At 46.0% G+C, this 16,752-nt stretch overlaps 5 protein-coding genes across 5 annotated transcripts; 3 read left to right on the plus strand and 2 right to left on the minus strand.

Moving 5' to 3' along the window:
• Nucleotides 1-3,225: 3,225 nt before the first annotated feature.
• BDV27DRAFT_146946 (GFA family protein) lies at nt 3,226-3,752 on the plus strand (the record flags this gene model as incomplete). The annotated part of the gene is made up of 3 exons (XM_032070661.1): nt 3,226-3,346; nt 3,414-3,622; nt 3,672-3,752. The coding sequence occupies 3 exons, from the start codon at nt 3,226-3,228 to the stop codon at nt 3,750-3,752; spliced, it is 411 nt and encodes a 136-aa protein (XP_031925526.1).
• A 1,406-nt stretch (nt 3,753-5,158) lies between these two features.
• BDV27DRAFT_166215 (transmembrane amino acid transporter protein-domain-containing protein) lies at nt 5,159-6,945 on the minus strand (the record flags this gene model as incomplete). Its single annotated transcript, XM_032074133.1, has 6 exons — nt 5,159-5,578; nt 5,674-5,906; nt 6,041-6,202; nt 6,257-6,448; nt 6,504-6,765; nt 6,820-6,945. 6 exons carry the CDS (start codon nt 6,943-6,945, stop codon nt 5,159-5,161), a joined length of 1,395 nt encoding a protein of 464 aa, XP_031925527.1.
• Nucleotides 6,946-7,836: 891 nt separating this feature from the next.
• BDV27DRAFT_159727 (fungal specific transcription factor domain-containing protein) lies at nt 7,837-10,404 on the plus strand (the record flags this gene model as incomplete). Its single annotated transcript, XM_032072917.1, has 8 exons — nt 7,837-7,898; nt 8,139-8,239; nt 8,297-8,473; nt 8,528-9,087; nt 9,139-9,412; nt 9,463-9,638; nt 9,694-9,877; nt 9,935-10,404. The coding sequence occupies 8 exons, from the start codon at nt 7,837-7,839 to the stop codon at nt 10,402-10,404; spliced, it is 2,004 nt and encodes a 667-aa protein (XP_031925528.1).
• An 890-nt stretch (nt 10,405-11,294) lies between these two features.
• On the plus strand, nt 11,295-12,525 carry BDV27DRAFT_166219 (FAD dependent oxidoreductase; the record flags this gene model as incomplete). The annotated part of the gene is made up of 1 exon (XM_032074134.1): nt 11,295-12,525. One exon carries the CDS (start codon nt 11,295-11,297, stop codon nt 12,429-12,431), a length of 1,137 nt encoding a protein of 378 aa, XP_031925529.1. The 3' UTR covers nt 12,432-12,525.
• A 1,099-nt stretch (nt 12,526-13,624) lies between these two features.
• BDV27DRAFT_159729 (uncharacterized protein) lies at nt 13,625-16,107 on the minus strand (the record flags this gene model as incomplete). Its single annotated transcript, XM_032072918.1, has 3 exons — nt 13,625-15,869; nt 15,918-15,993; nt 16,050-16,107. 3 exons carry the CDS (start codon nt 16,105-16,107, stop codon nt 13,625-13,627), a joined length of 2,379 nt encoding a protein of 792 aa, XP_031925530.1.
• Between the last annotated feature and the right edge of the window lie 645 nt (nt 16,108-16,752).

Consider the following 16,752-nt stretch of genomic DNA (forward strand, 5'->3'; position numbering starts at 1 on the left):
TTTATTAATAAGCCCTCTGTCACGGAGCCGATGAGGAATCGGCCCGTGAAGCCTGCAGAACCCTCGGGCCCCTATATCCTGGTTCATCGTGCATAGGCCCTGGTCCCGGTCCTTCCTACATAAGACCTCGGATCCCCTACGGTTTAGAATCGGTCGGAGAGATTACTTGACATTTCACCGACTCTTCAGCGGGAAAGACTTGCTGAATAGAGAAGGATCCTAAAGCTATTTAAGGAGGTCTAAAGACATAGATAGAGGAGACAAGAATCAATCTCTTTGTATTCGTTCTACTACGCAGTTAATGATAGATATCTCTTCTTCTCTCCGCCTACGTTTCCTTACCTAGTTGACAGGCCATCTACCCTGTATAGTAGATCCTCCATTACACTCTACCTAAATAGTAGATACCTTGGACAACTTCAAAAAAAAAAAAAAAACAGCCAATTTGTAAAGGTTTATAACTTTCACTCAACCAATCCTTGATTACAATCAAAGTTTTAAAATAAGTGCTATCAAAAGTATAAGAGGTATTCCGTAATTTAAGTTTAGTTGAAGACTAGCTTTGAATTTTAGAATAATAAATAGTCCTGAGAAGGTATAGAGTCTTTAAGAGATTCTTGTACCGTGTCTCTGATTTGATAGCGGTAGAATAAAGATCTGTTGAGTTGAAAGTGTTCAAAAGCTGGTCAAAGTTAAAGACTAGAATATTGCGCGCTAGAATAATAAAATATGTCAAGAAGTCAAGTTAAATTTGCACACGATAAATGTACGCTCGCTTCCCTTTTAATCAGCTTGTGTCCGGCGCAGCTACTGCAGGGAGGGCAAGAACTTTTATCGGATAGAGCTCAAGGAAAGGAAATCATAGATTTATTCGTTCATCGGGACGATCAGCGCCAGGATTCTGACAACTATACTACAGGGTATCAGATCGATAAGCTCTTACTGACAATATGCATGAAAAGTCCATTCCTAGATGTATGTGGTTGCTCCTAGTTTTTAGCTAATAGAATCATATTAGCCTGTCTTCCTGAAGCAATAAGATATAATAACTTTCTATTGGACCGGGGTCAAGATAAACTGCTCCTCGGGTGTCGTGTCATATCCAGCAAGTTGCAGGCCCTTGTCATCGATGCGCAAGAAATATCCACTGCTCTTTGCAACGAGTTGATAGGTGTTGTCATCAATAAGCTCGGCGGTGTAAATCTCCACTCAGTCTCCGGTCACGCAGGTAGAGCCCTCGGTGTAGCCACAATTGATGTAGCCACCAGTGCTGCTTTTAATCATAAAGTCGCAGTGGGTACCGACGGTCGTGAAGCGCCAAGTCTGGCCAGGGTTACCAATAGGGGGTTAGAAGATGAGAGGGTAGTTGACCTGGCCTTTGTCGGTCAGAACCTTTTTGTCCTGCAGGCTAGCAGATTCAATCGTATAAGTTCCGTCAGTAAGACCGAAGGCGGATTAACAAAGAGCTGCCAGGGCACCGAGAGCATGGAAGGTCCTCGTATTAGGGCGAGATGGATTTGATGGTCGAAGGTAAGTTGTGCGTTGGAATCGTTCAAGAAATTGAGTGATTTTGACATGAGATTTTCTAGTGTATAAGTTCTCTCTGTTTACATAAGGTGAACATTCTGATCGAAGAGCTCATGATCTTCATTCAATAGTGCATGTATTATTGATATGCACGTCCTGAGATATGCATATGACCTCACTGTACTGAATGCCAGTGCTACACAAAGCTATTATTTTCTGCAAGGGGAGAGTCTGGGAATCCCAGAAGTGCTAAGTATGCCTGCGATACGATAATACATTTGGCCAAGAACATCAATAATCGTCCATTTACTTGACACATCACTGTGTCAGTGTCGAATCACATTTTCGACCACGAATCGTGCAGCACATAGGTATAATCGAAGAGGAGACAAGGGACAGCCCATCCAGCCGGTTTACGTGTCAGGGGATCTGGTTTGGCAATCAGTTTCGAGAAAACCCAACATTACGAGGTAGTGGGCAATTATCTTACCCACACACCAGCTAGTCACTTCCACCGTGTACGATCGGGCAAGTCGGATTCTGTTGTGTATAGCTGGTCGCTCAGTCCGGGGTAGAGCAAGACCTTATTTCTTATTGAATCAAGACTCATGTTCAACATTACAGCATCATCCATAAAATGATAGAAAATGCACTCAATAGACGAAGGTGTCCAGAGAGCCAGTCAAAATTTATTCCAATCCTGGGTGACCAGACCGCAGCTTCCGCCTCGATCGTCGTGAAACATCTTGATACTAGCTAATTGCCGATGGTGCTTTATTACCCAGGTCGACCCTCGCAATTATTTCAACCTCCGTATATTTAGTACCTGATCTACGGAGTATTAGGCTTCAGAACAAGCCAGACCAATTTCTCGAGTCACTAAATATGAATATACTTACCTAAGGTTTCCTGTATCAACATAGTTATCCAGAACAAAGACTTCTATCGAAGCTCAGGATTCACTGCACACCTGGTATTCTATAATAGCCTATAAAAAAAAGCACTAGCGTCTGCCACACCGTACAGTAAAGACACTCCAAAGAGGAGCAAGGAATTGGCCATAAGCCAATCAAGTTCCTTAAACACTTATTTTTCGAGACAAATATATGAGAAGCGAGTGAAACTTTGAGGATAGACTTGGTTTACCTATTTCAATACTAATAACTATCTGCTATAAATCTCAATTGATATCAAAGTCCATTGATAACCATCATAAAATCGTAAAAAATCATTTCAATCCACAAGCGGGTAAATATAGATAGCCAAAATCGAGCTTCGAAACTCTACAATAATGTATAATTATAAGAATCTTCACAGACGCATAGCAGTTTTACATCTCTGTATAAACTATCATTGGATTTTCAAAGTCAAGCTCGATCTCCCACGTTGAATACACTATCTCGTTCCCTCTTAGACCTTGCGAGTCGATGGAATCAAGATATCCATCTGTATATTGTAGATGAAACTATCACGTGGAGATAGTATAATGAGGACCAGGCCGTACGTCTTGGCTGCCAGATTGAGACTAGGGCAACCTTAAATAATTGGCATTGACTAGGCAGCCCCACTCATCCTCGAACAATACTTAAGCCATCTTATGGCGAGCTCAAAAACTCACACATATCACACTTCGTCTCCCATTAAACAAGTAATTATAAAATCAAATTCTTTCTATACTTTTCTTTCTGACCAAACCTCATGCCTTTCACTGGACATTGCCTTTGCGGAGCGGTCACCTATGTCGCCAATGTGAGCGAGCCAGACCTTGTGGCTTACTGTCATTGTGATGACTGCCAACGTCAAAGTGGTTCGACCTACTGTGAGTAAATATTGTTTCTTGGGCTGCAAAGTGGTTGGTCATATCAATCTCAGTTAATTGTTCGTAGCGTCTTTTATAATTGTCCCAAAAAACAAGGTGATTATCAACGGCCAGATTCAAACATTTACCAATAAAGGCAGCTCTGGATTGCCCGTTCACCGTCAATTCTGCCTCCAATGTGGCAGACCTCTATTTGACGAAGCTCTTAGCGCTCCTAATGAGATAGCTATTAAAAGTGGCTCTTTGAGTGTGCAACAAAAGGAAAGGTTACAACCGGTTAGTGTCTCTCGTCCTCGCTCGGTGTTGAGGCTAATAATTTTACCAGACTGCTGAGTTTTGGACGGCCAATAAATTGCAATTCTGCGGTGAGCACCTCTCGAATGCATATTGGTATATGCCAGAATAGGTTATCTCCGTTTGGGATCAGTTCATCGATCTCGAGCCTCATTGCAGTTCCAAGCGGCAACGTATCCGATACCTGTCCTATCTCCATTGATTAAGATAGATTTTAATATCCAGAGGGACTTAGAAGTATTTAACAGCCGAAATGGATAAAAGGGGCCCAGCCTGCCACATTATGACTAGTATTCCTTGGTCGTCGAATGCTCCCAACATCGCCAGCCGGGATTGCTTTCAGTGGTTCATGGAGTGCGTAGGCAATGGCATCGTTGTCTCCTAGTATCCAGAAGAGCGCAATACTTGTGCCAATTATCTATAGAATATCTCCATGACAAGCAGTTCTAATGGCTGGTCTCCATAAGGCTGTGATCACATGCGGGAATCCAGCTAAATGAAAAGCGATCGCAATATGTAGGGCCTCGTCTAGGAGCTGATGGGGCGAGTTCTCTGCTGTCGAGCACGCAGACATATATGTCAAGTACATATTTCTAAGAGAAACATCTTCCAAATCATGAACCGTTAAACGCTGTCGCTGACCAGTTGAATCCTCTCTGAACAATACACAACTTTCGCGAAGATATCTTGGGTTGGCTTCACCACGACACATAAAATGTACAAAATTACACGTGTTCAGCTTGTCTAGCACATCATCCCTGGAAGGTGGCAAGAATAACTAGACCAGATTGTTCGAGTCTGTTCTATGTAATAACGGCACTATTATCTTGGGAGGGTAACGATCAGCAACGGTGCAATGTGGGACTGCAAATCTAAGCTACATTTGTACACCACAAACTTGGAGAGTGCAGACATATTAGCAGGGTGAAGGAGATAAAAACGAAGGCACTGCTACAGTACTGAAAAATAATAAAACGAAAAACATACAACAGGAGGGATTCGCTGGTGGTCACCCACCCAACTACTAACCTCCCGGCGTGTGGCTTAAGTACGGCTGAGCGGACGGGAAGCCCTGTTCTCCACACCCTATGGTCGTATGTGCTAGAATACAGTGTACTTAAGGCCTAAGTACAGCTTTTTGTATTGCGATGATTGAAAATGAGTGAAAATATCTTTCGTACGTCTTCTTCTTCTGGCCATCTCAGGATGAGACTGAATTTTTCTTGTGAGGTTAGGCTTCGGCATATCCCATATAGTGACCTATCCAGTGCTGGGGTGGATGCTACAGACTCAGCAACTGCTTCCCTTTAGTTACTATATATATAACCGAGGTATAGAGAAAAGGCAGGGAATTTTAAAAATGACTTGGATAATCTACACCTTTGCTACTAACAATCAACAGAGTTACAGCTTGAGTCTTTAGGTTGAAGCATTGTTTGGAAAACCTCTTATATGACTTAAAAAATAAAGGGGTACAATATTGTAAGTACATAAAATCCTAATACTCAACATCAAAGCTCACGAGTTCGAGTTATCGACACACGACCATGCAGAAGAACCCGGAGTAGCCTTGCTAGAAGCAATAATATTGACGACGGATCCATAGGTTCCAGCAACCATCAAGAAAGATCCAGAGACAATGACTAGGATGCTCCAAGACGAAAGGAGGATCCATTTGAGGGTTGGTCGCTCTCTGCCATTTTTCCAATTATCGTATAACCACATGCAGCCCATAGGCTGGAAGGACATGAAGGTTCCCAGCAGGGCACCGATGAGGGAAACCAGATCAGAAAATATGGGGATGCCACTGGCAATAAGGTAAGATGAAACCGTAATGGCGAAAGTGCAGCTCAACCAAGTTGCCCAATGTTTGAATGTGTTGGCGGTTAGATGTTCGGATCCTCGTAAGATACGGATGAAGAGGTATTTGCTTGAGAACTATACTTGGTTAGAAAATAGAATCAATAAATGAATGAATGAAACCAAGGAAGAAATAAAGAAGAAGCCAGGACTAGACCACTCATATCACTCACATGAAGAACGATGACCGTACTGGCCACCAGGCCAGGAAGTGCAATGCCATATGCGACCTTCTTGATCAAGGTACCGGCAGATCCAAGTGCTGGTGATGCAACGTATGAGCCACAATAGTAATAAATTACGGTACCAATAGCGATGTATATCGAAGTTAGGGCAGTCTGGCAGATAAGTAGGGATCTTGTGTACTGTGAAGGATCGCGCATCTCCGCCGCAATAGGAAAGAACCCTAAATTACGATTATTAGCACATAGAATCTTGACAAGGGAACATATCATTTTTCTATGATAGAAAGCAATGGTTTCCCATGGTGGCCTCGTCACTCAATTTGTTCTGGAGAAAGAAAATATAGCTTAGACTGACCAGGAGTACCGGCGTACGCAAAGACGATGGACGAGACTGCTGTAATTGCCTGGACGAACGATGGATTGCCAACAAGCTTGTAGTCAGAAACCCAGGGTCCGCGGCCCTTGGGCGCGGTCGGAGGCCGTTCCTGGATACCGACTGCGATCGTGGCCATCATAACTAGTGATCCTTGAGTCAGTATTCGAATGCAGGCCACGACAAGGAGCTACGCACCAGCCGTGAAAACGGACGCCACTCCAGCCCACGCAGCCCATTTCATTTTCCCCAAAGTGCGGATGCTGGCCAGGCTGAATGAAGCGATTGCAGCCACGGCAACGAAGACAGCAGTACATGTCCCGTGAGCTGAGACAGCGTTCAACCCTATCGATGTGCTCAATAGCCCGGAACCAGAACAAAAAATCCAGTCTGGCATGTATAAATTAGAGTCAACTCTAGAGATCAGGCTTTCTTCAAGACCCACAGATGCAAACCGCAATACCCAAGACCTCACGGCCTACTCGGCCGAACAACAGCTCTCCTGCATCGTCAATGGCATACACCTCAGGGTGCCTCATTTTGAAAGTACCGATAACGTAGTTAGACCAGGTGGTTATGGTTGCAACTGCAAGCAGGCATATGATACCTGGGACCAATCCCAGTGAGTCAAGGATTTGGGGGATGGATAGAACACCAAGGCCAAATTGGGTCTTCATCATGAGAGCCACGGTTCCTAGCCATCCAACCTATGTATCGTTATATACTTAAGTAGAAGTAAAAGTTGGTTAAAGAGTACTCACGTCGCGGTAATTAGGCCCTTCTTCAGTGATCTCGCCAAAGACTGCATCATGTGCTATGGGAGGAGCCTCCAGAGCCATCGACGGCTTTTCCGTTAGACCACCTTGTGGGTCTTTTGGTTCTGACATGGTATATTCTTTTAGGAGGGAATTATGTCGCAGTAGTATATGATAGCCTAGAATACGTGAATCGGGAGAAAAGGGTTTGTGATAGGCATTATGGCATGAGATAAGAACAATTTCTTGATACTGACAACACCGGTGGTGGGTCTTATATAGGGCTCAGGAACATTGGCAGTGCTTCAGTATACTTCGGAGATACCGGAAAGACATACCCTATACTGGATCGGTGGGTAGCGAGTAGTTATCATTGGACAGAATGGATCGCGAGTAATATGATGACCTCCACGATAATCATATCATATTTCCCAACTTGACCATACATGTACATGGCAACCATGATAAGAGTGACTGCTGGTCAATTAAAAAGCGCACTTTTTCCATTCTAGCCAGTGAGATCGTCTGACCCTAGGCATAAGGTCAGGATTTCGAATTGCTTCCCAAGAGTTAGCGGGTTACAGGGGAATCTGGGGTCTGGGGTACGGCTACTAGGGCAAGCTTGAGCAGGAGGTTTGATACCCCGGATATGGACTCAAAAGGGACAAGGTTCATACTCTAAATCCATACTAAATGCGGTTAGTCTGTCTCCGTTGGCGTGGGGGAGTAGCGGGACGAATGTCACTGGTTGGCGCTACGGCCTTTGCATCCGATACTAGCTCGGAGAGACCTGCCTCGACGGTAATCGTAGGAAGTTAGCAACTTAGCACGGGTGGCAATCGTCATATTGCCCCAATCTATAGTGTTTTACTCCTTGGTCTGCTCGCGACCATCCCCCGCATTCGATCGAGCCTTGGTGCTCACCAACTGTCGCGGCCCCACTCCATCGGCGTTACCCCACGAGAGCCAACGTCTCTCACGTCAAAGCTCCGGCTCTCGAAGTTGACCGTTCCTTGAGACAAGATGCCCCCCAGAGATACTGCAGAAAGACGCTCGCTGAGGGCCAGCAAGCGTGTGGCTAGAGCGTACGTCCGCCCCTAGCCTCGAAAACTGCATTCTAATGACACCTTGAATGAGCGAGCAGTTGCAGAAGATGCCGTGACCAAAAGATCAGATGCACCGGCTCTCATCCGTGCGATCAATGTAGCAAAAGAAATTCAGCTTGTCATTTCGAGAGCCTGTCAGAAACGGTTCTGGTAACACGAAGGTGAGTGAAGGTATCTGCTGGAATTTGTTTTCAAATCTAATGGTCCCAACCGAGACAGATATATTAATGACCTCCACGAGCGACTAGCTACTTTGCAGCATAGAGTGAACCAACCAGCCGCTTCGGAATCGGCCCCTAAGCAGCTTGCCAGCCTGTCATGTGAGCGTCATGTCAACGGGACGATCCTTGATACGAAACCACTAATGCTTTCTCCAGGTGATAATGCAACGCCATTGCTATCGTCAGCCGATCGCGATGACCAAGACCTGCATTGCAGACAGGCCACCACAACAGCGTCCAGAAGCCAAGGTGTAATGGAAGCCAAGGCGCCTCTGACAAATCCACTAGCTTTTCACATCACAGACTGGGTTCCAGGCCCTATGGGAAGACCAGGTGAACCTTTCAACTTGCATAGCAAAGCATTAGTGTTTTCTCTGACGATTCTAGTAGTTTTCATGGGCACGTCATCTAGTTGGGCCTTCGCTCGGCGAGTGTTGGGAATGACCCACGAGAAACTGACCGGATCATCGCTGTTTCCAGACCCAAACAATCTGCTTTTTGATGATCATGTTTACGATCTCAAGTGGGACGGAAACAAAGCAAACTATCCCCAGGACCTCTTTGACGTCTCGAATCTTCCGACACCGGAATTCGCCAAATATCTTATTAGTGCGGTCAAATTCCACTGTGGACAGCTTTTCTATCTACTTGACGAGGATCGTTTCATGGAGCAGTTTGCAATTTTCCAACAAAACCCAGCGAAAGAAGCTCGATCTTCACCTTTATGGTTTTGCCACTATCTTCTGATCCTTGCGTTCGGAAAAATGTTCGTGGTACAATCGACCAGATCACAGGCCCCTGCCGGTGCAGAATATTTCCTCCAGGCTATGCAATGCATGCCGGACTTTAGCTTCTTTGATGGAGATCCGATTGAAAAAATACAGGTCATGTGTTGTGCTGCATTATATCTCCAGTCCATCCACAGCCGTGGCCCCGCCTATCGTATGGTAAGGATGAAATTCCACTTTTTTTATTGACTTTCATACTGATTGGTTTAGATTGGTAGTGCTCTTCGCTCAGCTCTATCATATGGCATGTATACTGAGATGCATGGGATCTGTCTTAACCAAGACTATGTGCAGCGAAGCAGTCTTGTGTGGTGGACTTGCTACGCCTTGGAACGCCGGATGTCGTCTCTTCTAGGAGTGCCAATGGGAATCTCAGAAGAGAGCATAAGTACTTCATTTCCTTCGATTTCCACGCATATTCAAGGATCGAATGTCCTAGAGATGCAGGTTATGCTATGTCAAATACTGGCAAAGGTAGACTTGAGTGCGTTCTCATTGCCCTTGGCCCTTTAACCTTTGCTAAACAAAGGCTAGCTGTATATGGCAGTGAAGGAAAGCTTGACAGTCGCTATCTGAGCGCGACTCAGTCTGTTCTCCGAGACATTGCCCATGTCACCGAACAATTGAATAACTCGTTCAGCCTATATACCAATGGTTCCATGAGTGGTACTTCACGAATATCAGCACATTTATATATTTTCCAGCATCAGGTATGACATTTTTAACCTAGTGCTTTTGAAAGAAATGCTCACCTATGTGTTTAAGTGTATCATTCTCACGACAAGACCCCTTTTGTATATATTTCTCCAATCCAAATTGGGTCTGTCCGACCCTGCGTTAATGGACTGGCTTCAAGCTGGGACTGTGCAGGCTCTCCTTCACATATGCGTCGAATCCGCCCAACAGATTTTGAGAATCCTGTCCAACTTACTAGAACAAGGACTCCTGGGTAGGCCATCTGCCTGCTATATATAAGATCGTTTATACTGACTGCGAGCTGTGTAAGAAACATTTTTGCCTTTCGACATGGATGCGGCATCTACATCAACGATTTCACTTTTACTGGCGGCTGCAATTGACCCATCTCTACTGCGAGATCACTCACCCTGGTCCAAGCGTGCGTACACTATTCTAGATGAGATGAGCGCTCGCGGCAACCTTTCTGCCAGATTAATCCGGTCGGAGTTGAAGCAATTAGCTGGTGAACTTGCTCAGTTGGCGATGAAAGAAAATATCACAACGGTTCTCCCCGCAAGCACTCGAGAATCGAGGGAGGGGGACAGCCCTGTAGCCATGGTTCCTTCAGTTGAATCGGGTGAGCATAGTCACTCACTGACGCTGAAATCTGCGGAAAGGTTTGAGCAACATTACGAGCTCAGGCCGGATCAGTTAATGGAGCTGGCCAACTCCTTAGACCTTAATAGCCTGACTTGGCCACTTCCTTCCGTTGATGATCTGCCAGACTTGGATCTCTGACGTACCTGTTCAATATAAAGAGGTTGAGAATGCTACTGGGGAAACTGCATTCTTTTTCCTTCTCATTTTATTCATGTTGTATTGGTATCATTTTTCTCTTTCGTAAGGTCAGATCAAACAGGTGAAGACAAGTACTCGTCTAGTAGTCGAAAACGTCCAATGACTGCCGCTTTCATAGAGTCAGCATGATCGCTAGCATTGTTGTAGAACATCCACTGCGCTATACTGGGCATTGCCAATGGTCATTCGTCTTGGTTTGCCATGCTGTATGACCCAATTGCCGTAGTGTACTTGCTACCCCTCATTTTCACCTTGCGGCAACACTCCGATATCTTAACTTTGGTCGTCAGGATTGACACTGGGATCTGGCCCGGCAGGACTACGGATGATACTCCGCTAGGGTTTATAACATCCAATCAGATCACGGGGTCGGAGGAAAAGGCCGTAGTGTCATCCGTATGTTGGACGGTGCCCCGACCCAGCAAGCCAAGAACTTTACACAGCCAGCGTCAAACACATACCTTTTGACCCGTGATTAACTAGGGAACGAAATACGCACAGACGTGTTCAGGTTCTGGTGCGATGCCGGTAGTTGGGGCCGAGTATGTGGGGACTAAATTGGTTGGCTCTGAAGGCCGGGTGAAGATGTAATCCCACTTTAGCTACCTCGAATCGGACTCTCGAGGGATAGAGTAGATTGTCCGGTATCGTGTGCCACACATACCAAGCGGATCATCTCCGATGCATAATCTTGAAGAGGGGTAAACTACCGTAGGACTCAAAAAGGTATATATATGCCTACTGACAACCCCATCCCCTAGTCATTCAACTGCCAGTGTTCCAATCTTCTTTCCTTTCATTCTCCTTGTCCTTTCTCCCATAAAACAACCATGGAGCGATACGATGTTGCAGTTGTTGGCCTTGGTGCCCTCGGAAGCGGAGCAGCCTACCAAGCAGCCGTCAAGGGAGCCAAAGTCATCGGCTTCGAACAATTCGAGTTGGGCCACGTACGCGGAGCCTCCCATGATACTTCACGCATTGTCAGGACTTCATACGGGTCCCCTGAGTTTGTTGCACTTGCCCGGTCGGCGTACAAAGACTGGGCAGACTTGGAAAAACGGTCTGGCTTGAACCTGCTGGATATAACTGGCGGTGTTGTATTCCTCCCCAGAAACGGACCAACCCCTTCTAGCGACTTTACCAAGAGTCTTGACGCCAATGGTGTTCCTTACGAGCTACTTGATTCTAAAGAAGTCAACCGACGTTGGCCCGGGTTCAACATTCCCGATGGGATTGATGCCGTCTACACAGCAGACACTGGCATTGTCCATGCTTCCAAAGCCGTCACAACTATGCAATACCAAGCTCGTGCCAATGGAGCTGTCTTAAGAGAGAAGACTCGGGTAGACCGCCTGATACCAGATGGCAACGGTGTGATCATCGAGACGTCCAAGGGTCGGGTCCGAGCCGGGAAAGTGATCCTTGCGGCTGACGCCTGGATAAACAAGCTTCTTGGACCCCTTGGAGCCGAAATCCCCCTCACCGTCATGCAGGAGCAGATTACCTACTTCAAGCCGGAGAATCCAGCTCTCTTCGAACCAGAGCGGTTCCCCGTGTGGATCTGGGGTGGCGAGAAATGGTTCTATGGATTTCCGACCTACGGCGAGCCAACCATCAAGGCAGGCCAGGATGCCCAGGAGAATTTTATGACGCCCGACAATCGCACTTTTGTTCCCTCCCAAAAGGTGTTCAAGACCCTTAAGGATCACATGGATACTATCATCCCCGGCCATGGCCAGGATTTGCGGACAGTAACCTGTCAGTATTCCATCACGCCGGATCGCCAGTTCATTATCGGCCCGATTCAAAAGAACCCTAACATTATTGTCGCCCTGGGTAATGGACACGCGTTCAAGTTTGCTCCTGCTATCGGTCGAGTGGTGGCGGAGCTCGCCATTGACGGAAAGACGAGTGACGATATCAGCAAATTCCCCGTACCGACTCCGGCCGGCTCGAGCAAACTATAGTCGAATGGTGGTGGATGTTCCTTGTCAGTGAGATTGATGATTGATACGTCAGAAAATATATTCTAGGGCAGCCTCCTGGCTCTGATAGCTATATAGATATTACAAAACCTTTTTTCCATGTCTCGATCAAGCAACGTAGCACAGCTAAGTTTTCCGTCCTGTACCTGCGATCTAAAATGATGCACCACAAAAACGAACCCTTGTGGATGGATAAAGTGACATATACTTTATTTATCACCCTGTTGAAGTCAGGCTGTAAGCTAAAGTAGCATGTCTGAGACCAACCAGATTGCCCATTCCGGAACTAAGCAATTTAATACTTTTCGTTACATAGGATATTAAAACATATGATACTGGCACGCCTTCCACACTGCTGAGTTCCTTCAAAGTCTCAAGAGCAATCCATCTTTTAATCTTTGCGTTCATTGCAAAGAATAATAGCAGTATACCATTTTCTAACAATCAAACTGGTCTCTAAATAGCCCGAATGTCCACTTGAGCCACCCAAAGATCCCGACTCAAAACTACAAGGAGTGTATTGGTATCAAGACTATTGCGTATCGCATGCTCCAATCTTTTTGCTATCCGAAGGCGGCAAACTATAACACTACTGAAATTGTCTTAGCAGAGAATCTGCAAGGGTATATATGAGGGAATGAAAGTATATATACGGAAATTGGCGAGTATAAAATTAGTGAAAAGGATGCATGATGATCCTAAGGTGGAGCCATTTATACAGCCCACGCGGTCCTGGGTAATGGTTCTTGGCCTGCATCACCGTGGAGATGCTAAAGATAATGCTGGTCTAGATTTGGGACTCAGGAATTCGTATTAAATTTACCAATAATATACCAATATTAGAGGATAAGCTGATGCTGGTTTCCCTGACTTTATAAGCTCGGACAGAGATCATAAATCATGATAGGTACAGTATCCCATGCACAACTGGTAAATCTCCTTTCAAAGTTAATATACTTGAATATATGTTTTCATTATTATGGATTAGCTTTGAAAGTCACTTGTATCCAGACTGCATTAAGTTATGGCTTAAAGAAATAAGAAAAGAATAAAAAGAAAATATAAATTGAAAAAAGTAATGGTAAAAGAAAAGATAAAAAATCAACAAAAAAACATAAAATCGTTAGAAACACGATATTCAGTTGCAATGTCTGCGATAAGGCATGACGTTAGCTCTACTTAGAGTTCTTATCTCCAATACTTTCCTGGTGGGTTGGCGTCCGCTGAATATCTAGCAAAGGTATTTCGCTGTCTTCATCTCGTCCTGGCAGCGTGGCTTTTCGTAAGCCTATCTGCTGAAGCCATGCTTCTGTAGATGCAAGAATGTTCCCTTGATCCTCATGCAGCGCATGCCCGAGTATCCTACCTGCAGATGTACGAGCAAGGTATGTTCGCATTTGTTTCAGGCCGATGCGCCTCAGAATAAGGAGCCAAATGCTCCATGTTCCCAATGCTATGCAGAGGACAAGTAATATAAAGGCAGGGATAGCGTACGGAAGTCGATATTCAATGTTATGTGACCACAAGACAACCGGCACATTTACCTCGCCGCTGCCTCGCTTTGACAGTCCCTCCCTATTCCTTGACGAGGGGGTACTATGCCACCCACGCGTGCCAACCACAGTATTGGCCGCCATGTCAGTCCACATAAGTTTGAGCATCTGCTCCACGCCGGCTGCTGACTTGGATAGCTCGAGCCATTGGTTATATAGAGCCAGGTCGTTAAGCCCCGTATAACGTGAACTGTATTTGTCTACAGCTTTGACATCGAAGATAGATGACAGCCTGTCCATATAGAACCGGTTCCCGGGCATGTTTGGCTCTCCGGTACCGAAGTCCGATACGAACAGATCTGGGTAACCAGGAAGCCAGAGATGGTCTCTTTGGAGAGTGGAGATATCGTTACGAGTGCCTACATCTGGAGACACGATGCCCCATAGAGGTCGTACGTTCCTTATCGTGTGATTCGTTAATCGCTCGACACCCCAGAGTGGAGGTTCAGATGGGCGCTCTATGTTCTCGATTGCTAGCTTGTCCAGTTCCCCTGTTCCATTGAATCTGAAGGTGACCTTGCGTATGGTCGCTTTTGTTGCTGCAGCACAGGAGTAGATCGGTGTGCTCCAAGTGCTATTTGTGTCGGGGATGAGTGGGTCCCCGTCAGTCCTTGCGGGTGCTGCGAAAACAGTGCCACAGGACACACCGACGAACGACAGGTTAGACAAATCTTGCATTGAAGGGTAATGGCAAGCCTCCTGGGCAATCGCGTAGGTATCGCGTGAAGTAAGATTGAAAGGGTTAGGGCCCTCAGGGGTAGGGGTGAGGGACGTTGTTGTAGCTGACTGGTTAGGAGACGGCAGTTCAAGGAACCTAGCATACCCGGTGTCCGTCTGAACAGTCACAGGCGCAACATAGATACTCGATATGCCGTTTAAATCGAACTTCTTTCCGATATTCGAATTCATATAGGCGAAGGGTGCCAGTCCATCTGAACCGTTAGTCGTTACATTGAGAAACTGCATCACTAGCATATTATGTCTCCAGGCAGCATTGTAGGCACGCTCATACAATGCTACATTATTCTGGAAATCTGCATGGTCTATTTCATAAGTCGCATGGGCTAGGCTGCTAAAGCCGCCGTGGTCAACCAGGACCGAGTCCCGTGTGTCCTCAATGCTACCTGACTCACTGGACGGGTTATACCTGTAGTCCACAGTCAAGTTGGTGTTCACACAACGTGCCTCAGGCTCGATGAACAGTATATCTTCTGTCCATCTCGCACCCGTAGGCACATCGACAGGAACAGTATGGTTCCGGAAACCTATGCGTCCAGCTTTGGTATCAATGATCAATCCCTCCACCGCTAGGATTCCTTCCTCCATGATTAACTGTGAAATTTGTCGGTAATATCCTTCAGATACTACACTCGCGTTGTACAGGGCCACGTTGTTCGTCGACCGGAACGACCTCCACTGGATGTCGAATAGGCTGGAAATAGTCGGCGATACATCGCCGCTGGTAAATAAATCAACACTACTCGGCCAGATCGAGTATGCCTCAGAGGGGTCTTCAATGTCATCGATATTTGGCGGTGCACCAGGGCATCCCTCCGGGGTATTGGGGTCATCATCTGCGTAACAGATCCTCAGTGATCTATATCCATCTCTCGATCGGGTGGCCTTTCCGAAAGGCGATGTATCAGAGGCATAGCGGAATGGGACATTCGTCGGGGTATCATCAGGGCCAATAGTATCATATAGGCCCAAAGGGGTTACAATTCCAGTAATTGCAACAAGTCCAAGCGCACTCAACTGTAGCCAGCTGCAAGCTTTGATCGCTCTACTGACCCCCGTACTGGCGGCAGTATCAGAATCAAGTATCGTTGGCCAGTAGGACGAATGAATCAGCCGACTAACAACGGACCTAATATTGTGTCAATAACAGCACTAAAACGGGGGAAATCAGAAATACCATGAGACGATCGTATTCTCCTCTGGAAGATGACCGATGACTATCAAGCTTATAACAGTAGGAACGAATAGGCGGACTTGGACATATAAGTATCTCGTGTGTTAGGTCTTCACTACGTTCGGTTGAACCTACCCAAAAAGACAGCAGCAGCAATGATACCAGACACATAACCCACTGTGAGTTCTGCCATGACATGCGAAAATTTTATTCACAGGTTTTTTTTTTTTTGTCTTCTTATGTACGCTGGCAAGCATATGTTCTACGGAGTACCTTAGCTGTTATAAGTTCAGGAGACTTATGGGCCCGAGGTGAGGTGGGGTGCAACAACGAGGCTCTACTTTCAGGCCAAGCCACCCAGTACGAGGTATGAAGGCCAAACTTATGAGAAAGTCTCGAGGATCAGCGGCTAATACGAGAGCTGCTTAGCCTTTTGCGGAAATGTGCCCTAATAAAGCGAGGCCCGTCGGTCTCGGCGGGTGTCTATCACAACATCGATCCTCGTATTTTGCCCACTGGCCGATCAACTTGGGGCCGTGCTCTAACTTATTATAATGAGTAATGTCATACCTTTCGCTGAGTCACCACAATGCCATGAAACTATATTTCAGGGGCTGTGTTGACGAGATGTGGGTGATAATGCTCATCGTAGAAAGCCACGCGATCAGAGAGAGACTAGGCATATATAGGTCTATCAGCCTTTTAGATCTCGCGTGTTGAGCATGAGAGACAAGAATGCTGATTTATACAAATCGACCAGGTTTCTGAAATCTACTATAGCCTAATAAATTGATCCTACTCTAACCAAAAGGAGAACAAGAATCAGCTTCTATATTAA

This window comes from Aspergillus caelatus (genome assembly GCF_009193585.1).
Source record: "Aspergillus caelatus strain CBS 763.97 unplaced genomic scaffold BDV27scaffold_141, whole genome shotgun sequence".
NCBI lineage: Eukaryota > Fungi > Ascomycota > Eurotiomycetes > Eurotiales > Aspergillaceae > Aspergillus > Aspergillus caelatus.